This window comes from Mustelus asterias, chromosome 18 (assembly GCF_964213995.1).
Source record: "Mustelus asterias chromosome 18, sMusAst1.hap1.1, whole genome shotgun sequence".
NCBI classification, from domain to species: Eukaryota; Metazoa; Chordata; class Chondrichthyes; order Carcharhiniformes; family Triakidae; genus Mustelus; species Mustelus asterias.
Window position 1 is genome coordinate 49,253,455 of NC_135818.1, and position 23,487 is coordinate 49,276,941.

Sequence of the window (23,487 nt, forward strand, 5' to 3'; positions counted from 1 at the left end):
ACACAAGCTAAGTCAATACAAGTTGCTCTATGCCAGCATGGAATGCATGTCCTGCCAGTTGTTTTAGCGCCAAAATATCAACACAGGCCTTAGGATACAATTTAAACATTTTCATCATGTTTCAAAAGATGGCTGAACATTGATGCAGTATATGCAACTGGTGAGAAGATCAAATGGTTAAGAGATTATTTGCCAAAACTCAAATCACTTCAGACTGATGAGATTAATATTACTGTAGTTTCAAGTTAAGTGATGCAAAAGTTACTTTAGATCAAGCAGAAACTGAAATAGAGGTGACAGATTATTTCAAGCTTGAACCATACATGTAAGACAGCACTGAATAAAAACGGGGCATCTTCCCAAACAAATGAACAAAGTGCTTCTAGGCTCCACTTTTTATGCCTCCTTGGGCCCGATTCAGTTGCCGGATAGGTAAAGGTTTGCAATGCAACAAGCTGTCAGCCCACACTCACTTTCAGCTGTGGGGAATGCATGAAAACATAACAGATCATTAATGTTCTCCAAAAACATAATAGAATTTTATTTCAAAATTCCTTTTGCAGTGCCAGTAAACTAAATTGAAGCATTAATCTTTGCTGAGTCCAGCAAACTCACTAGGCCAACTTATCAATATAGTAAGTCTTAAATTGTATTAGTCATATGCAGTCCCAAGCACAAAACAACATCATTTTAGAATATCCCAGAAATGCTCATCTTTAGAGCAACCAGATATCTCAGTTTGGTGGGACAGTCCTGTATCCCAACAATTTTCTCCAGATTGGACAAATGTCCAGGCTTTCAGCTTCTCCAACACCCACCCTTTCCTACTAACCCTGCCCTCACATTAAATTTACTGTTGACAGACATAAAAACTTTTGTGCTAGTCTGGCCTGCACCTTGGGAATTGGAATGTCGCCCCCTCACCAACCATTAAGCTGTTGCATCATGATACCAGACACTCCAGTATTTACAGAAAAATAAATCCTTCTCCCCAGCATCAGCCAGCTTTTCAGTGCCCTGGGTTTCAATGCCTATTCGCCATTCCATCACAACACTCCAATTGGCCAAACAGGGACTCCATGTAGGAGGCCAACTGCAGGTGAGGCCAGCGGCAGAGAGCTAGAGGCCAGCTGCGGGTGAAGCTAGTGGCAGAGAGCCAGAGGCCAACAAGGGAGGTAATGATTCATAGGAGGCATTATGGTTAACTTAACTGAGGGTAACTTATTGGAAGTCATGGAATAATGACCCCCTATAAATTAACCTCATGACCACTTGGGAGCCAGAAGATTGACAGTTGTGTCCGTCATCTGCAAGCTGCAGGTGAGGTGCTAGTTGGACTGCATGCATCGATAAACCATCAATCAGCACTGAGGAAGGGGACAGGCAAGTTTGGTTGAGCCATGGCATGTTCAATCAAACTTCTCATTGGAAAATTACTTGCATTCCTTCCTGCGGCTCTAGGTGCAAACAAAATCTTCCACACAGTTTAGAATTCAGGTTCAGACTGAAAATGTCTATTATTAGTGAGCAAATTAAAATAAACAAGGCTTCTAAATGGAGAGTTGTCTTACTATTATGCATTCCACAGTAAAATTAGAATGGAATAGAGGATGTGACAAACAAAGCTTAGGTTCAGGTTTTTTGTTTAAAAAGGAATGAGGCAGACATATCATTGAAACAAAAGTCTGTAGTTCCTAAATGCTGTTTTCAATAATTGGGCATCTTAACAGGGTTGCCAACTCTGTCATCATGACCTCCTACATGCAACTGCTCCTCCCCAGACTTCAAATTGTCAATCAGACTGTGCTTTCCCAAGGCTTGTCCCAGTTTTGACTTTTGAAAATCTGTTCAGCCTACTTATGTCAGCCAAAAGTGAAAATAATTGAGGGAGAAGAAATTAGGCCAGCAACGAAGTTCAAGTGATACAAACTCTACTGGGATAATCAATAATGGTTATCCCAACCAATAATCTTAACCACATACCTTGGAAGCCTGCGGAGTGGAAATAACATGCACTGTACTGGGCTTGACTCCATTAGGTTTGGATCGTTTGTAAAGAGCAAATCTGCTTTTTCTGCGCCCTCTGTCCCCATTTGGAAGAGACCCATTGTACCTGTGAGCAAAAAGAGATATACATTATTCATGTAATTTCCCAAGATCAAAGGAGGGTTTGAAAGCAACCAGTAACTAAGAGATGGCATTAAAATATCCATACATTTTTCAGATCATGGGACAAATTTAAAGTCGGCAGTAATTAAGTTAAATTTCTATCTGGAAATCCCTGGTGTGCAACATTGCGACAGAAGTTGTTTTTGCAGGTACCCATTTTGTTTTGGGTTTTTATCTGCCAGAATTTTCACAAAGACAGTTGAAGTCAGCCCAGAAGCAGCTTTGCGATTACAAGGAGTTGCAGGCCAGTTTCAGAGGGCTATCAGAAATCAAGGAGTTTCTAAGGACTAAATCACTAAGCAAGAGGTATTGAGGCCCAAGCTTGAATGGGGAATCCACAGTCGAGGTGCTTAAGGAGAGTTGGAGGTTTGCCTCACTGGATGCTAGTGGGCAGACCCCAAGAAATCTCATATTTTGGAGAATAGCAGGAATACCGAGAAGAATCAAAGCAAATTCCTAATAGCAGTGGCACACCTTGGTTTGGTCCCAGGGAAGTGAAATGAAGGAACCCCCCTCAAGATTCTGTAAAATGTAGAGGAACTGGAGTGTAAATAAAAGTAGAATGGGGAGCATCTTGCCTTCAAAATTTTCCATTCTCTCTCTAGAACAACCTGGGACTATGACAGGGTAAGAGCTCAGAGGATGATTTCCCTCATGGGAGAGTCTAGGACCAGAGGGTGTCAATTTAAGACTTGAGAGGAGGAGGAATTTCTTCTCTCAGAGGATGTGTGTCTTTGGAACTCCTTGCCACAGACAGCAGCGGAGACAGAGTCCTTGTGTATATTGAAGGCTGAGATAGTTTTTTAATCAGTAAGGGAACCAAGGGTTATGGAGAAAGGGCAGGAAAGTGGACGTGAAGAATGTTGGATCAGCCATAATCGTATTGAATGGCAGAGCAGGCTCAAGGGGCCAAATGGCCTAATCCTGTTCCTATTATGGTCTTGTGGCTTTACTTAGTAGAATGAGATGGGGGCTGTGGTGGTTGAGTCGTGTGACTTGTGCTGCGGTTCATCTGACAGCAAGTCTGGTTGATGTGGCCTTTAGAAGATTAAAGGGATGCCTGCGTTGTTTTCTGATAAAAAGGTGTAAGGTGTTAACACTTGGAGACAAATTGCAGTAGCAGTTGTGTTTATAGTAGTTAGACTGATAGTCCCAAATTCCCAGGAAGGTGTTGAGAACATCAGGTTAGAATCACAGAATCCCTACAGTGGAGAAAGAGGCCGTTTGGCCCATTGAGTCTGCACTGACTCTCAGAAAGAGCATCTTAGTCAGTCCACCAACCCCCCCCCCCCCCCCCCCCCACCACCACATAACCCCACAAATTCACCATAGCTAATCCATCTAATCTACACATCTTTAGACATTAACAGGCAATTCAGCATGGCCAATCCACCTCACCATCACATTTTTGTAAACACTTGGAAGTACCCATTTACTTCCAAGATAAAAGAGAGTTGGGCTATCAAGGATAGTTATTCAGCATTTCTACCTCAATACAACGCACATGTGATTCACACTGCCAAGCAGTTGGGCTTCAAGTGGAGAAGAATATCCAAAATATCTCCAAAACTCTCATACATAATTAGTTTCCCAAGATCCAGGGGAGGGAGCAGTTAGAGGCTGAAAGTCACGACAGTTAATTGTTAAGAACAAAGAACAATACAGCACAGGAACAGGCCCTTCGGCCCTCCAAGCCCGCGCCGCTCCCTGGTCCAAACTAGACCATTCTTTTGTATCCCTCCATTCCCACTCCGTTCATATGGCTGTCTAGATAAGTCTTAAACATTCCCAGTGTGTCCGCCTCCACCACCTTGCCTGGCAGCGCATTCCAGGCCCCCACCACCCTCTGTGTAAAATATGTCCTTCTGATATCTGTGTTAAACCTCCCCCCCCTTCACCTTGAACCTATGACCCCTCGTGAACGTCACCACCGACCTGGGGAAAAGCTTCCCACCGTTCACCCTATCTATGCCTTTCATAATTTTATACACCTCTATTAAGTCTCCCCTCATCCTCCGTCTTTCCAGGGAGAACAACCCCAGTTTACCCAATCTCTCCTCATAACTAAGCCCCTCCATACCAGGCAACATCCTGGTAAACCTCCTCTGTACTCTCTCCAAAGCCTCCACGTCCTTCTGGTAGTATAGCGACCAGAACTGGACGCAGTATTCCAAATGCGGCCGAACCAACGTTCTATACATCTGCAACATCAGACCCCAACTTTTATACTCTATGCCCCGTCCTATAAAGGCAAGCATGCCATATGCCTTCTTCACCACCTTCTCCACCTGTGACATCACCTTCAAGGATCTGTGGACTTGCACACCCAGGTCCCTCTGCGTATCTACACCCTTTATGGTTCTGTCATTTATCGTATAGCTCCTCCCTACATTATTTCTACCAAAATGCATCACTTCGCATTTATCAGGATTGAACTCCATCTGCCATTTCTTTGCCCAAATTTCCAGCCTACCGATATCCTTCTGTAGCTTGACAATGCTCCTCACTATCTGCAAGTCCTGCCAATTTTGTGTCGTCCGCAAACTTACTGATCACCCCAGTTACACCTTCTTCCAGATCATTTATATAAATCACAAACAGCAGAGGTCCCAATACAGAGCCCTGCGGAACACCACTAGTCACAGGCCTCCAGTCGGAAAAAGACCCTTCCACTACCACCCTCTGTCTTCTGTGACCAAGCCAGTTCTCCACCCATCTAGCCACCTCCTCCTTTATCCCATGAGATCCAACTTTTTTCACCAGCCTACCATGAGGGACTTTGTCAAACGCTTTACTAAAGTCCATATAGACGACATCCACGGCCCTTCCCTCGTCAACCATTCTGGTCACTTCTTCAAAAAACTCCACCAGGTTAGTGAGGCATGACCTCCCTCTCACAAAACCATGCTGACTATCGTTAATGAGTTTATTCCTTTCTAAATGCGCATACATCCTATCTCTTAAGGAATGGGCGTGCAAGCTCATGCCAAAATGGAAAATACCAAATTCTGAGGATTTGAAATGAGGCTGGAAGATTTGCCTGCCTTGTGCAAGAAGGAGAATCCGCATTTTAAAAAAACACTACCATAATGGATAGTTCTGAGCTTAAAGGTTGCCAGGTTGGTAAAGGAAAAGAATATAAATAAATCCTTGGGAGCCAAGAATCATTTGGGACTGGATCTGGGAAAATCAAATTACTATTCAAGGGATAGTGTAAAGTATTCCTGTAAAATGGATTTTTCAATTGTATAAAAAAAACTACAGAATGTTCTCCTTTAAATTTTAAACTGTCTACAAAAAACTGTCAATAGTGCTTTTAGCCTGGTCGTTACGGTAAAAGTCTTAATGCAATCTTTCAGCTATCATCTGGAATTTAATTTTTTTTACGTTATTGCTCTTGGGGAACAGCAAGTCATTCAGGCCAAGCCAGAATATTGTCCAGAATGAGGACAGACTCCTTCAGTATTTGGGGAGTTGTGAACGCTGAGCACGTGCAATCAAAACAGAGCATCCCCACTTCTGCTCTAGCAGTTGAAGCTGGTTAGACCTCAGACACTACCTCGAGGAGCTGCTGCAGCAATGAGACACAGATGACTGGCCTCCAACAACAATAGCCATCTTCCTTCGAGTTAGATATGACTCAAACCAATGGAGGGGTCTCCCTCGCTGCCCCCCTCCCATTCCCACTGACTTCCGTTTTGCTAGGACTTGAAGCCACGTTCATCAAATTGATATGAAGGGTAGTCACTTGCGTCACAAATTCAGCTCTTTTGCCCTTGTTAGGACCAAGGCTGTAATGAGGTCAGGAGCCAAGTGGCCATGGTGGAGCCCAAACTGAGCAGGTTATTTTTGTGCAAGTGCTACTTGATAGCACTTTCAATGACACCTTCCATCACAGAGATAGAGAATAGATTGACGGGGCAATAATTGGCAGAGCTGAATTTGTTCTGTTTTTTGTGGGCAGGATATTCCTACAAAACTTGCTACATTGTTGGGCAGATGCCAGTATTTTAACTGTACTGGAACAGCCAAGGATGCGACAAGTTCTGGAGCACAAGTCTTCAGTACTGCAGCCAAGATGTTGTCGGGGCCAAACCTTTGTCTGCATCTAATGCCTTCAACCATTTTTTGATATCAAGTGAAGTGAATTGAATTGACTGAAGGCTCGCATCTGTGATGCTAGGGAAGAAGCAGATATTGATCATCCACTCAGCACTTTCGGCTGAAGGTTGTTGTAAATGTTTCAGCCTCGCCTTTCTCCCCCCCCATGTGTTTGGCTTCCCCATTATGGAGGATGAGATTTGTAGAGCCTCCTCCTCTGGTTAAGTCTCCACAATCATTCATGACTGGATGCGACAGGGATACAGAGCTTTATTCTGCTCACATCACTACAGTGACTACACATCAGCATACTTCAAAATGCAGAAGCTAAAATAGAAACAGAAAATGCTGGAAAAAAGAAAATCACATGTTAGGCAGCATAGCATCTATGAAGAGAAAAACAGCGTTAAGAAAAGTCATTGGCCTGAAGTATGGAGCAGCATTTTATTCCCCAAACATGGTTCAATTTGGTTCAGGTTGGAGGTTGAAAATTTAGAAAACCTGAAATAGGAACCACAACCCACCTCAAACCAGCTCATATCTGGTTTTATGAAGCAGAATGAGGGACGGTGAACTGCCTGCTCACAGGCAGCGGGTCTGTCACTGAAATTTAAGGGCCTACATGCCTTAATTTTTAAAAAAGAGGTAGGTTTGCATAAGGATAGGCCACCTCTGCTCACTTTACCACACCTTGCGGTCTTGCACTTTCCTCTTCAGTTGCTCCCAAGAGCCTGCCATATTAAATTTCAATGATCTGCATGACGAGGGAGCCATTTTCCCAAAAAGATTCTCTGTCTGTAAGAAGTCATTATCCCTAAAGCTCTTCTGCCATCACCACCAAAAATTTACTGGTTCCATCCTTGGTCCGTGGACATATGGCCTTTAACTGGGTCTGGGGAGACTCACAAAAGGGCAGGGCTGACCACCTCTCGAAGTCTCAAATGACCCTGCTACCCTAGTAAAAGACAAGGGTAAAAATTCAGAAGCCAAATGTGTTTACTGTGCTGCTTGTGAGCCTGGAAGACATTTTCCCTCCACGCCCAACATCTAACCCTGTAATCACACCCGATTACCAACGATTTGTTTATTCACAACCAGTCCTACCTGTGATCAGACACATCATCTGCTCCTACCTACTGTGATCAGACACACCCACGACCCTTCCCCACCCCATGGATTCCTTCACCACAAATATACTGCTCCCCCACCCCCACAAATCATATTCCCACCACCACTCCACAAAAAAAACCCTCATCATCACAACCCCATTGACCAAGTTTAGCTGCAGTTTTATGCTACAGGATTGTACCATCAGACTTGTTGTCAGACAAGAAACCTACAGAACATTCGGGAAACCCAGAATTCCACCTTTCCCATCCATAACTCCATCCCACCACACCTCAAAGTTTGGGGCTATCACCCCCAGTTCTGCTGCTTGACCCACTGAGTATTCCCAATAATTTCTGTATAAACGACGAACGATTGTGTTGCCAGCATGCACAATACATATAGTTCATGCATCCCAATCTTGGTTATTTCACTAATTAATCCTTGGATAGGAAGCCAACAGAAAAAGGTAGCAGATCCTACCATTTAAAACACTGCAAAAGATAATGCAGACATATCAAGAGGCTAGAATTAATTTGCAAAACAGATATGACAAGGAACCGGGTATTTTTTTTATTCATTCATAGGATGTGGGCCAAACTGGCAAGGCCAGCATTTATTGTCCATCCCCAATTGCAATTCAGAAGGTGGTCATGACCTCCCTTCTTGAATCGTTGCATATCACATGGTGTCGATACATCCACACTGCCATCAGGAAGACAGGTTCAGGATTTTGACACCGTGGCGATGAGTCAGTGTTATGCTTCCACATCAAGAGTCTGTGACTTGAGAGGGGAACGTGCTGGTGTTCTCATGCGCCAACTGCCTTCAATCTTTTTTGTAGCGAGTCAGAGGTGCTGTAGCAGGAGCCTGGGTGATTGCAACAGTGCACGTCGTAGATATTTTGACTTGTATTTAGTAAGTTTTCAATTGTAGTGAAAAAGCAGTGCATCCTGCAAGAGTCACAACAGAAATTTTTGAAGAATGAATTATACATGGAGAAATAATGGTGTCATATTTCCTGAAAAACTAGTACATGATAGCACATCCTGGCTGTTTTAAATTAAGTATTTTTGGTGAAACAGTAGCCCTCGAAATGTCAGCACAGTTTTGTGAGCTGCCTCAATGCATGATACTCAGAATTCCCACAGGTGCAGGGGGCGGCCATTCGGCCCATCAAGTCTTCACCAACAACAATCCCACCCAGGCCCTATTCCCGTAACCCCATGTATTTACCCTGCCAGTCCCCCTGACACTAAGGGGCAATTTGGCATGGCCAAACAACCTGCATATCTTTGGTCTGTGGGAGGAAACCCACACAGACATGGGGAGAATGTGCAAACTCCACACAGTCACCCAAGGCTGGAGTTGAACCCGGGTCCACTGTGCCACCATGCTGCCTTGAAACAAAAATATTTCTCAACCAAATTGAAAGCACAATGCCTGTTCCCAAATTCTTACTTTTAATCAAAGGTATTTGCAATGTCCTGCTAAACACGTTTCTCTCCCGTTAAAAAGTCCAAAATTAAGTAGAATTGGGAGAAATGAATGGTTTCCTTCTGACAGTTACATACTAATTTCTCTACCGATTTATAGTCAGTCAATTTCAAACTGTAGTTGGACCACAGTTAACATTTTTCTTTATAAATTAGGAAAATTGATCATATATGGTGTTAAAAAGAGACATGGTACAGAACTTCATTTTCTAAAACATGTTAAAGAATGAATTTCTTAGCAGTAACAAGTTATGAAAGTAAATGAGCAGCAGCTAGTCTGTACTCAGCCAAATCTCATGAAGAGCAAAAAAGTCAATCTGGCATATGTAGAATGTCAGTAGAAAGTATGCTGTTCTTTAAATTATGTTGTGTGGTTTTTAAGATACACTTTAAAATACTGAAACACAGATTTGGTTAAATGACTGAATATACACTATGGAGGCAATCTTAATTTAGCTCACCATTTGAGAAACCCAGTAGATAAGGTGGAACTGATTTTTACACCCCACTCAAAACTATCCATAGTCTTCAATGGAGAATATAAGCCAAAATTTCATTTGATCCTGCAATTTTCCAACAGGTGGGGTAGATTAACATTGGCACTGTTGAGTGCGGTGTAAAAATTAGCATTTCACCTCATCCGATGGTTTTCATGCGTCTCACACATCATTAAGGCACTTTGAATATTATGTTAGGCTTTGAGTTCACAATATTGGTGTGATACTCAAACCCAAAACTTTCAAACACACAGAATACTGTAAATGAATCTGAAAGACAGTCTTACATTATTGGTCCGAGGCGTCACCTTTGAAAATAAATTACCAACAGAATTCAAGCTTTCTGTATTTAGCACTTCAGTTCCTCATCCATCATCACACGCCAAGGCTCTATTGTTTACAAAAAGAACAATTCTGTGCACTAGCATTGTTACAACCCCAACTTGCGTTATAAAGCGCTGTTAATGTATCACACATCCCAGTGTCAGAGTATAGATCCAAATAGTTCAGAAATGGTGAAAATACAGCCACAGCTGAAGATCAGACTTAACACAAACACCGTCAATGGGAACCATTTAACTTTGTCACGAGCAATACTTCATTCACTTAAATGAAGTTTTCCCTTCCGTGTTTTTCCCATAACAGGCATTCCTAGTAGCGAATCCTTGGAAATGGTTAGAATACATGGGCAGAATTTTACAGCCCCTCTTCCTAACAGGATTTTCAGGTCCAGCCAAAGTCAATGGATTTTTGAATGGCTCGCCACATTTTACAGCTCTGCCCCTGCCATTACAGGAATGTAAAATTCCACCTTCTATTTAAGATGAAAACGTTTATTCTATTTGAATTCTTTCCATAATAGATTGATTTTTATCTTAACATGCCTCTTCACTTTCATCAGCTTATTTGTTGTCTCTCCCATCACCACTTAAAATCAATTTTGTGGTCAGCAGCAAAGCAATGCTGTTCACTCCTGATCTCAAAGAAAGCTGCCTATAAAAATCTAGTAATTTATCTGGCATGGATTTCACCATTCCCAGCATTAATTTGAACCTGGCAGCAAGTCAAGGGGAGCTCCAAGCATCCAGCAACAGTAATGTCATCAAGCAGGATACCAGCCAATCACACTGAAGAATTCTTTGAAAGCAAAGCAAAAAATAAAATGTACTGATCATTCTTCACTTTCTCCACAGGCCCCTTCCCCCCACAAACTTAGATTAGAAATAACCTTTAATAAAAACTGGAATTTATTAGAATGGAAAAACCTGATATTACACAAATACAATGGGTTTTCATACCACCAGAGATGTTTTTGCTTAGTTACACCTACATATCCTGTTCAAAACCCATTTACACTTAATTGGCAAGATTTCTTTTTAAACATGAGTTCCCAACAGCGAGATTACAGTGTATAAGAGAAAGTTCTCATCAGTTCAATGATTTCTCAGGGACTGGCTTCTGTGGGAACGTCAACAGCACACCTATGGTGAAGTGCAAGATCATGGACAGAAACTACTAGATTTTCAATCTTTTCTGCATATCTGCAAGTTCCAGAAGTTACTGTCAATTTCAAAGGAGTAATGACTACAAATGCTCACAGTTTCATTGTCATTACGACCATAAAATCTAGGCCATAGAGTCTTACAGCAGAGGCCACTTGGCTTGTTGTGCCTGAGATAGCTCTTTCCCCATAACCCTCTTCAAGCACTTGTCCCAAAACCTTTTGAAATTTCATATGGAATTGGTTTCCACCACCACTTACGATAGAATTAAAATCTGGAACACTCTGGAAAAGAAAGTCTCATTTCCTATCTAGTTCTTTTGCCAATTATTTTACATCCATGACCTCTGGCTATCAACCCACTTGTCAGAGAAAACAAGACTAGTGATGTTGACTGAAGTGGTTACCTAGAGCAGACCCACAATTTGCAACAACATGGTTTGGGTGTTTTAAATGATCATACCACAGTAAATGACCATAAACCGAGAGTGTTGACCAAAAACCACATTCCTTATTTAATTTTACATTAACAGTTTATGGAGTGGATCCCTTGTAAAATAATATTAGAGAAGTCCAAATGCTCCATTAATGAGACTGAAAACTGATAGTTCCTTTAGAGTGGGTTACATTTATTCTCAAGCATAAATAAATTACAGTAGAAACAATGAACATGAAGAAAGGATGTCCATAAGTTACAAAAGGAAATAAATATCATTAATTGCTCCATGTGAAACGGTTAAAAATAAAACTCACCAAATATTAAAATGCATCTCAGATATAGTCCAAAACATGATTCTGAACACTGGTGAGGTTGTTTTCTGCAATGGTGCATGTAATTTTAAGTTTCCTATCTTCAGAAGTACATAGATTAGTTGAAGATGATTCAAAACCAAAATGAAAGGTTCCGAAATTCAGATCTCAAGTTACAGGAAACGGTGCGGAATTATAAGCTCATTTTAATTTTATTAACAGTGTGGAAGAGAGAGATGAGCTAAATGCTGAAAAGACACAGATGATACAAATGAAAGAATGTTATCTCCATTGTATTGCAAATGCAGACATAAGAGGGCACTATTTTATAATGAATGTATCGCATGCAAGATCGAAGATCTGAAAGAATTCCCTTTTTCACTTTCCCCTTCCCACAAGGAATGGCCACATTGACAAGACTCCTAATGAAAGAGGTTGTGGGGGGAAAAAGGAGATACAAATATATCAAGTATATAACCCTTCATCAGAACCTCTCTGACAAAGGATTCATATCTGAAATATTTCCTTTCTCCACAGATTTGTCCGACCTGCTGAAAGTTTCCAACAGATTTTTAAGTTTCAGATTTCCAGTATTTTATTTTTTTGAAGGAAAGCATTTGACGTTGGCTTCCAAATGTTCCTGGAAAAATACCCAATTGTGAATGGGGTTCAGACAATTGAGATAGGCATGTGAGAATATCACAATCAAATAAGACACAGTGTTGCTGAAAGAGGTATACAGAGGCTAGTGTGAAAATAAATATTGGAGTTGTAAAAGAAAATTGAATATTCTGGAAGTCTGTTTTATTGCCTTTAGAGATTCAGGGAATATTCATGCAATAGGTTCTTTTAGGACTGGACTGTTGAAACATTGTGACTTTTATGGCTTGCTTCGGTGCACATCATATATATATTTCTTTTATTTATATGTCTTTAGATTGCAGAAACATTCAATTTACATCCTATTTGTCTTTGTCCAGTTTTCTTTAAAAGTTTATTTATTAGTGTCACAAGTAGGCTTACATTAGCATTGCAATGAAGTTACTGTGAAAATTTCTTAGTCGCCACACTCCAACGCCTGTTTGGGTACACGGAGGGAGAATTTCGCATGGCCAACGCACCTATCCAGCATGCCTTTCAGACTGTGGGAGGAAACCAGAGCACCCGGAGGAAACCCACATAGACACAGGAAGAACATGCAGACTCCACACAGACAGTGATCCAAGCCGGGAAGCGGACCCAGGTCCCTGGCGCTGTGAGGTAGCAGTGCTAACCACTGCACCTTGGTGTTGCCCATATATCTCTCAAGGACCACACAACAAGTTGTATTTATGTCATTTATGAAAGGGCGCTTCACAGAAGCATTGTCAGACAATTAACAGTAGTTCAAAGGAGACATTAGTACAGATGACCAAAAGCTTGGTTAGAAGTGAGTTTTGAGAAACACATTAAAAGAGGAGGGGATGGTACAGCAGAGGAGAAGCTCAGGGGATTCATTCCTCACACCAGGATGTAGACAGCTCAAGGCATGACTGAGAATAGCAAGTGAAGGAAGCGAGAGGCAGGGAAGAGACTAGAGATGGAGAAAAACAGATTTCTTAAAAGGGCTGTAGAGCTGGAGATGCTAACAAAGAAAGGGAGGGGCAAGGCCAGAGTGAGTTGAACACCAGGATGAGAACTTAATTAAGGCGAACAAGAGTCAATGTAGGTCAGCAAGCAGACGTAGTGTGCGAATAAGTCTTAGACTGAGTTAAACTATGAGCAAAGTTTGACAAGTTTTAAGAGGTGGGTGGTTGGTCAGGAAGACGTTGAAAAGTTTCCATTAATTCACATTATTTCAGGCTTAACATACAAATAAATGTTGGTGATTTGACCTATGACAAAACAGTACCAAAAAAAGCACACTTTAAACTTTTTAAACTGGGAAACCCGGGCATCTGCCTTCCCATTAATTGCAGGACATACTTGTGATACATGTGTACATATTATGTTGGGGTGTGGACTGCCCCTTTTAAGGGTGCAGCTCAGGTGACCCCTGGGTAATTAGCCCCTCCCAGCCTGGGACCCTGTTGGGCAGTCTTAGACCGGGTTGTGAATAAGCACACACCTTCAATAAAGAGCTCCCAGTGTTATCAAGCCTACCTCATGATTCTTTAGGCACCTTTAGTCCATAGGAGCGTACAAAATAACTGGCAATGAGGATGCTTCACAGCCTCCGCATCCTGCAGGCATTCCATTCCAGCGAAGGTGGAGTAGATTGACCATTGCCCTGGGCCTGAAGAACAGCGCTAGAAAAGAACCACAGTTTGGCAACCCCATGAAGAAAGGCTAGGAGGTTCGGATCGCCATTACTTCATTTTGAATAATCTGTCTAGAGCACGGGTAGGACTTGCCTGGGAGCAGGCCAAAAATGGCACGGGAAGCGGGCACCAAGGGAATTTGGGCTGGGGGGCTGATCAGCGAAAGGAGGCTTTGGGACTAGACTCATGTGGAAGAAGGCGCCAAGAGACTCACGCTGCAGTCAGCGACTGGGATGACATGTTAACCTCAGTGGTCAAGGGAGTGGCTGTCATGGGAAGCCAGTGCCAAGGGCACTCTGACTGCAGGCAACAATGGAAGGAGGCTTTGGGCCTACTATTGTTTGGTGGGAAAAATTCCCACTGGCTGAAAAACAAAATGGCATCCAATTTCGGTGTCATAGGTCCCTTTGATGCCTGTATAATCTTATACTGAGTGCTTCAGTGCTTATCTGATAGCAAATAAGTTGGGCGAGGACCTGATGGTACCAGTTTTCTTCAGTACCATAGGGAGCAAGACCTTCACTGTTTTGAGGAGTTTGGTACATCCAGACAAATGGCTGATAAGACTTACCAAGAATTGTGCAATGTATTAAAACCTCATTTCGCTCTAAAGCTATGAATGCTGAGCGTTTGATTCTACAAACGAGATCAACTCGAAGGGGAGTTGATTGCACAATTCGTGGCAACTCTGAAGAGACTGGCTGAGCACTGAGAGTTTGGAAACATACTCCAGGATGCCTTATGGGACCGGCTCATTTCTGACATCTACATGAAGCCATTCAGCAGAAAATTATTGGCTGAAAAGAATTTACAGTTTAAGTCTGCATTAGAGATTGCAACATCCATGGAATTAGCCGCCAGAGAAGCAGCACAGTTGGATGTTAGCGCCTGGGTACACAAGGTAGCAGAAGCCCCATAGGTTTTGAGGCCACAAGGAATCGAACTGTTGAACACGAGGGGCCCGGTGTCACAACTGCAAGCAAGTTGGTCACATTAGCCGGAAATGCCAGGTGCAAGTCCAGAGAAGGATAAAAAAAGGGTTCATGTTGCCCGCCATGGAGTGGATAGGGAGTCAGCCGGGTTCGCAGTAGAAGCAGACAGTCCAGAGAAACAAGAGCTTAGGCTGAACACTCTGTCGGTACAAGGTAAAGCCGATCGGTTCTGGGTTCTCCATAACCTGGAGAGGAGAACCGTGGAAATGGAAGTTGATACGGGGGCGGCTGTGTTCTTGGTATTGGAATCAGTATACAGGGAGAAGTTAAAAGCCCTGCTGTTAAAGCCTGCAAAGATCACATTATGAACACGTACAGAGCAAGTGGATTCCCTCAAGGTTTATGTACTGGTGAAGGTACAGTTGAGGGACCAATGTGCAGAATTATCACTATATGTGGTGAAAGGCAACTACATTACACGATTTGGACGCTCCCGGTTACAGAAGTTGAAACTGAGCTGCGACGTGGTAAATAGATGTGAACACAAGACATTTTGGAAAAAGGTAACATGTCTTTCAACGATCCTTTGAAGAGATGAAGGGTGTCAAGGTTAAATTATGGCTAAAGCCAGATGTTTGTCCAAGGAGTTTAAAGGCATATCTGGTACCATATGCTGTTAGACCCAAGGTGGAAGCTGAATTGGAATGGTTGGTGGATCTGGGGGTATTGGAACCAATGACTGGGTCACCCCAATTGTTTTAGTTGTGAAATCAGACAGATCGGCGAAAATCTGTGGGATTTTAAAGTGACAGTAAACCCAGTACTATGTGCAGACCAATACCCACTTCCTCTCATATAGGACCTAGTCAGTGGCCTGGCAGGGGGAAAAAAATTCTCCAAAATGGACCAATGGCAGGCCTATTTGTAGATGGGGGTAGTGAAGGATTCACAACTTACTTAGGATAGTCACACAGGGGCCTGTTCCGCTACAAGCAACTTCCTTTCGGCATTACATCAGCTCTGGTTCTTTTCGAGAGGGCCATGGATCAAGTCTTGAGTGGACTGTCAGGAGTCCAGTGTTACCTGGATGATATCTTGGTCACAGGTTGGACAGAGGATGAGCATTTAAAGAACTTGGAGAATAGCTTAGATGTTGCAGGTGCATGGCCTAGAATAGAGAGAGAAATTAGTTCTCCAAGGACTCAATTGAATACCTGAATCATGTAATTGATGGTGATGGGTCACACAAGGCTAAGACGATGGAGGTCATCGTGAAGGTCCCAATACCAGACAATGTGTTCCAATTGAGATGGATTTTGGGGCTTATTCATTACTACAGCAAGATCGTTACAGATCTGGCGGCAGTGCTGAAACTGATGTACAGTTCCTGGGGAAAGGACAGCTGTGAAAGTGAACAAAAGAATGTGAGGAGGCCTACCTGGTGATAAAGCAGGTGTTGGAGATCGAAAGTGCTAGTTTACTTTAACCCAGAGTTACTGCTGCACTTTGCATGCAACACCTTGCCCTATGGGGTGGGGGCTGTCCTGTCTCATATTATGCTAAACGGGGAGGAAAGACTCATAGCAATCACTTCTAGATCGTTGACAAAGGCTGAGGAATGCTCAGGTGGGAAAAGACAGCTCGGGCATTATCTTTGGTGTCAAGAAGTTTTGTCACTTCCTATATGGTAGGCATTTCGTACTTCTGACAGACCATGGGCTGTTGACATCCATCACAGCAGCACTCAATTGCAAAGGTGGGCGTTAGTATGTCAGCCTACTCGCATGAGATCCAGTACCAGTCAGAGAAACATGGCAATGTGGATGCTCTGTCAAGGCTACCTTTTGCCTGGAGAGAAAGATGCTCCCAACTCAAATCTGAAGATAATGTACTTCACATGGGAAGATAAATTTCCGGTAACCGCTAACCAAGCTTGGAATGTCACTCGGAATGATCCAATTACAAACCAAGTAGTGGACCTTGTTCTGGAGGGAAGTCAAGTAGTAGAAACCACCTGGAGTTTCAGCCATATATGCCCTGAAGATGGGATTGTCCATATTGGCTGGATGTTTAATATGGGGAATCAGAGTCGTCATTCCCCCATCACAGCATTAAGTGAAAAGGTGCTGGAACAGGGTGTGCCATGGGCACCGTGGGTTGGTGCAAATGAAAGAAATAGCAAGCAGCTATTTTTGGTAGCTGAATGTTGATGCACAAATTGAAGAAAAAGCAGAATCCTGTGCTTTGGTATAGAAGGTGTCGCCCTTGTCACCTCTTCACCCATGGGAATGGTCCCAATGGCAGAAAATCCTGACTTTGCAAGGCCTGTACAACTGCAGATGTTATTAGTGGTAGTGGATGCCCACTTCAAGTGGGCATCCACTCACTGTGCCTTGAGTCATGTTTCTGTGCAGAGATTATTTTTTAAAAACAATGTTCTAACACCAATGCCACAGTCTGTAACCGACTGTTGTTACTGCAGTATCTTAATTGCTCCTAATTGCTAGAATGTTAGTTTTAACCTGAAGTAATGCTGTTCTGTTTTTTACTGTTCCCCTGGGATTTTGCAGTGTAGGACTTAATTAGGTTGATTGACAGAAAAATCATGTGACTGGGTGGAACTAGGCTTACACAGATAAATCAAGCTTAGATACTGCGAGGAGTTCTTAGAGAGCAGTGCCCCTCTTTCTCTCTGGATTTGGCCAGCCTCCAGACCTACAAAATTCAAGCAGAATGAATCAGCAATTGATACAGCATGAAGAGATCATTGTCTGGCTAATGCGAGAAGGCCAACAAGCCTCATAGGCCACACAGACTTTGCTTTACACATTAATTCTGCAGAACAACAGCAGCAACATGTCTGGGCTAATGTGAGAAGGCTGGCAAGCCTGATAGGCCACATAGACTTTGCTTTACACAACAATATATATTTATATAGCACCTTTAATATATTAAAATGTCCCAATGTCCCAATGTGTTTCACAGAGGCATTATAAAACAAAATGTGAGACCAATCCACGCAAGGAGGTACTGCGCAGAATCCACAACCCACAGGCTTAAAGTGGGGGCGCAGATGTAGAACCATGAAAGGGAAGGATGGAATACCCAATTAATGGGCCTCATCTTGCCACTGCAAGTAGGCTAGCACATGGCGAGGTTACCTAGTAAAAGCTGGCAGCCTACTTGTGGGTTCTAGCCCTACTGGTAGGGAATTCTGTGGTCCACAGAGGGGGTCCCAGCAGCAAGCGTGTACCCTTCCAAACCCTCAAATCTTCCTGCAAAAAGGTGCCCACCTACCCACCCCTCACTGTGGCCTTCAACTTTGCTATTTGGGCATGGCCTCAATACCAGCAGTGGCCACAACACCCAGTGATGCTGCTGAAACTGAACAGCCGTTGGCCCACCAATAGACCACAGGTTTTGAATGCAGGATCACCACCCTTAAGGGACAGAAATGTAAATCACAATGCTGGGAATTAACTGTCTAATGTCTATGCAATTGCATCAGGGCACCGAAAATGGTAGAATATGGGAGTCCAACCAGGAGTGCATTGGAATAGTAAAGCCGAGAGGTAACAACGGCACAAATGATGATTTCAGCAGATAGGGTCAAAGTGGAGATGAAAAAGCCAATCTTCGTGATCATTCGAAAACATGGTCAAAAGTTCATCGTGGAATCGAATATGACACCAAGGTTGCAAAGAGACTGCTTTAGTCTCGACCTGACAGGTAAACAAACACCACCTGATCCATCAAGCCTATATTGGCATAATGTAAATGCTAAACACCATCACCCTACGTCTTTACCCTACCAAGCAACCACATAATTCACTTGGAGAAGCAACAGAGGAAAGAAATGCAGGTCATTTTACAAAAGAAAAAACACTAGGAAATTGTTTCTTGCTCTTCTACCCAAAACAGAAAAATAGGCAATAACCATTTCCAATAAGAGAATTTAACCATATTTCCTTGGCATTCAATACCATTAACATCACTGAATCCCTCATCATCAATATCATGGGCATTACCATTGACCAAGTGGATCAGCCACATAAATACTGTGGCTATAAAAGCAGATCAGAGACTGGGAATTCTGCAATGAGTAACTCGCCTCTCATCTCCCCAAGGCCTGTTCACCATCTGCACGGCAAGTATGTGAAGTAATATCTTCCACTTGCCAGAATAAGGGAAGCTTCAACAACACAAGGAGCTCGACACCAGCGAGGGCAAAGCAATCGCTTGATTGACACCCATTCTCCACCTTAAAATATTCATACATTTCATCAATGATGCACAGCGTCAATAATGTGCTCAATCTGCAAAATGCACTGCAGCAACTTGCTAAAGCTCATTGAAACAGCCTCTCCCAAACCCAAGCCATCCTGACTTGGAACTAGATCTCTTTTCCTTCACTGTCAAACTCCTGGAACTCGATCCTACATTAACAGCACTGTGGATGTGCCTACACCACATGGACTGCAGCGATTCAAGAAGATAGCTCACCACCACCTCAAGAGCAATTAGTGATGGGCAATAAATGCTGGTCTTACCAGGAATGTTCACATTGCAAGAACAATTTTTTTTAAAAACACCTAAAGATAATAGTAACGGGAAAAGATCTTTCATATCCTTCCTATCTTTTATATGAGCAAATTTGAACAAATCATCTAGGTCCCTTTTGAATCCTTACAGCAAATATCCATTCATTGCCCATACCAGCAACTTGCTCCAAGACTCGTGAAAAGATTTTTCAAGCATCAATCTACTGTAGCTAGAGCTATGCTTGCTGATGGTCATGTCTCTGGACCTCCCCAAGTTATCCAATCATTCGCTTAAAGATCTCAAACAAATCTTTTCCAAGTCTATGCTTTTCCACTTGAGCTGTGTGTAAACCTGCCTTGATAACCACTCTATGACTGCAGTGGTGCTCCTGTAACCTTTGCCCAAATTCTAGATTACCAAACATGAGACACCAAAATTGGACACATTTTAGATGAAATTAAGAGCTGATGGTCCCAAGAATAGATCCCAATGCCCTTTTCACCTTTACAATAAATAGCCTTGGGGCATAATGGACCTTTGATATCTCATTCATTGTAACAACAGCTGACTGTATGACAAATGCATTTCCTTCTGCTGCTAACTATATAGCATAAATGTACTTGGGGGTCATATTATAAAATAGTATATGTGGGGGGGGTTCAAAAAAAGAAAATGAATAAAAGAATAGATGGCATGGAACTGAGTGGTGACAATTTATTTGATGTCATTAGAGCGGAAAAGATTAGAGCAGCAATGGGTAGTTGGAAAGGATATATGCATTTATGATGAATTCTCCATTTACCTAGATGATTATATAGAATATACCATCCAAAAAGCACAGCACCCTCCCAACAGGACAGCTGGGACCGGTATTAAAAATGCAAGTCACAAGTCTTTCCTTAACCTATTCGATTGAAGAATTGTTAATGAGCAGAACAGCAGAAAGTGTCAGTTAGAATATTTAACTTAATGGCGAATTAGGTACAGAAAGTGAAATAAAGAAAACTTGAGAGAAATAAGAAAAAATGTTTAAATTATTTCTTGTAGACTATAATTAAATCCATAAAGCAGAGACTCCTTAATTTTCAGTGTCAGAGGGATTGTATTTGAGAAACAGTAACTAAGACTTACCACACCATTAAAAGGAATTAAAACTGGAACAATTAAATAATACTTTTTGGTTAATTTAGTCCACATATATATTATAGTAACTTCAAGCTGTACAACATATTTGAATGGTGAGTCTGGCAACAATATGCCATTTCCTAGAAGATTTTGAAAAGCATTGCATTGGACAACAATTTCCATCTTTCCATGTTTAACTGCACACACCTGACTGCACACAACAGCTAAAAGTCTTCACCATTAATTTTACAGAAAGATTCAGCCCATTATCAATTCTACAATGATTTAGAGTAACTACTGTTTCACTATATTTAATGCAATTATAATCTTGCATCAGGAAGCAAATGCCATTGTTCCTGAACACAACATAATTGAAAATGTTAATGAAGAAACCCCTGGGCATGCTATATAATCAAATAGAGCGCTGCACTAATGTGATAATTCACTACTATTGTCAACTACAAAAAGGTTAAAACAAGTTCAAATGTAATCTGTGCAACCCACAGCACTTTTCAAAAGTGATGATTTATCTCTGCAATTCATGGAGTCCTTATTACTAGGGTTTTAATATTTAAAACATTAAAGTCTATAAAAAGGTGCCCTTTAAAAGTTGTGTCACAAAATATATAGATAGAGTCACCATATTGTTGTAGAGAACATACGCCCACCCAAAGATTGTGTGCAGAACATTTTTTTCTGTAAAACAAAACAATCAAATTCAGAGGATCCGATTAATTATATTACCTTGCAACTGTGGCCTTTCTCAAAATAATTAAAGGCCAGCAAAGCCAATTACTGCTTGATCTATTTAGAACTAACCTTCTTCCATTAAACTGTCAGTGGTTAACCCTCTGCTGTTATGCATAAAAAGACACTGCAGAAATATGATGCTTTGTTAATTGGAAAGAGCTAGAGATTCCCATAAATTAAGATAACTAAACAGCTGAGTTTATTCTGATGGAGAATAAAGAAATCCCAAGGTTCTGTAAACACACAAGAAATATTACAAATTCTTATTCTTTCAATTCAATGATTACAACTCCAATTTAACCAACGTTTACAATTTGAATATCATAAAAATGTTATATTAAAATAAGTTCTGACAGTATCTGTGGAGAGAGAACAGGGCTAATGTCGGGTCTGGTTGGCCCATCCAGACTCTAAGCGTGATCTGTGTTCATTCTCTACAGATGCTGTCAGACCTGCTGAGATTTTCCAGCTTTTTCTGTTTTTGTCTCAGATTCCTGCAAACGGAGTAATTTGCTGTTACCTTAAATTAAAAGAACAAGGCCTAAATCCACTGAATTTTAAAATGTTATATGCAACTGCACTTTAATATTTATCAAACTGGAATACGTGGAATGCTAAGCATATAGTAGTCCAGATTTGGGATTTGTAATCTCAGAATCTTTAAAGCACAGGAGGCCCATCGAGTCCACACTGGCTCTCTGAAAGGACGTACCATCTAGTCCCACTCCTTTGCACACTCTTTTCAGACAATGATTCAATTCCCTTGTGAATGTTTCTATTGAACCTGCCTCAACCATCTCTCAGGAAGTTTGTTCCAGTCTCTAACCACCCTCTGGGTAGAAAAAAAGTCATCATTTGTATTCCTTTGCCAATTATTTTGAATCCGTGTCCTCTAGTCCTCGATGTTCGCAAGTGACAACTGTTTCTCACTATTTACCCTGTCCATACCCATCAGGATCTTGAACATCTCAACCTTCATTTTTCCAAAGAAAACAGTACCAACCTCTCCAATTTATCCTCTTAGCTACATCTCCTTCTGCCTGGAATCATTCTTGCGAATTTTCCCAGTACTCTCTTCAATGTCTTCACATCCTGCCCCGTGTATGGGGCCCAGAACTGGATGCAGTACTCCAAATGAGGCCTGGTGTCTCACACAAATTCAATGTTACCTCCTTACTCTTGTACTCAATGCTCCTATTAATAAAGCCTAAGATATTAACATTAACTTGCACTTAACTGCTCTCAACATGCCCTGCCATCTTTAATGACTTACGTACATATACACCGAGGTCTCTCCGTTCCTGCACCTCCCTTAGAGTTTCTTCCTTTATATCATAGTGGCTCCATATTCTTCCTGCCAATCACCTCACATTTCTCTGCATTGAATTTCATCTGCCACTTGTCTTCCCAACCGCCCAAATGCCCGTGTCCTTTTGAAATTCAAGACAATCCTCATCACCGTTGCCAACGCTTCCAATCTTTGTATCATCTGCAAATTTCATGCCTTGAACACCACAGTCTAAGTCATTAATGCACATCAGGAAGAGCAAGGGTCCTAACATGGACCCCTGGGGAACTCCACTACAGACATTCCTCCAATCTAAAAAAATAACCATTTATCACTACTCATTTTTTCAGTTTCCTATCATTCAGCCAATTTATTATCCAAGTGCACAGGGGGTTGGTTAGTTCAGTTGGCTGGATGGCTGGTTCATGATGCAGAGCAATGCCAACAGCATGGGTTCAATTCCCATATTGGCTAAGGTTATTCATGAAGAATGGCCAGAGGGGCCTTCTCAACCTGGCCCCTCGTCCTTGGTGTGGTGATCTTCAGGATAAATCACTACCAGTCAGCTCCCTCTCTCAAAAAGGGAGTGAGAAGCCTATAGTTCTCTGGGACTTTGGCGGCTTTCTATCTAAATGCTTACTTCCCTTTTATTTCAGGAGCTAAGTCTGTTGTGCAGCACTGTATCAAATGGCTTTGAAAATCTACATATACCACATCAACTGTTTTGCCTTTATCAACAATTCTATGTTACAACCTCAAAAAACACCAAGTTAAACATGATTTTCCCTTCATTAATCCATGCTGGCTTTATTTATCCTGCACTTATCTAATGGACTTTGTCCCAAAAGACATTTCCAGAAGTTTCCCTACCACTGAAGTTAAACTGACTGGTCTGTAGTTGCTGGCTTTATCCTTGAACCCTTTTTTGA

General features: G+C 41.9%; 1 protein-coding gene across 4 annotated transcripts in view; it reads right to left on the reverse strand.

The window, feature by feature from the left end:
* LOC144507122 (E3 ubiquitin-protein ligase pellino homolog 2) overlaps positions 1-23,487 on the reverse strand; it is a 190,865-nt gene that overhangs the window by 96,111 nt on the left and 71,267 nt on the right. For all 4 annotated transcript variants that reach the window (XR_013500031.1, XM_078233897.1, XM_078233896.1 and 1 more), the window contains exon 3: positions 1,984-2,113. Coding sequence is in view for 3 of the 4 variants with exons in the window: in XM_078233897.1 (XP_078090023.1) it covers positions 1,984-2,113 (130 nt within the window). In the remaining variant the exon portion in view is untranslated. The remainder of the gene's footprint in view (positions 1-1,983; positions 2,114-23,487) is intronic.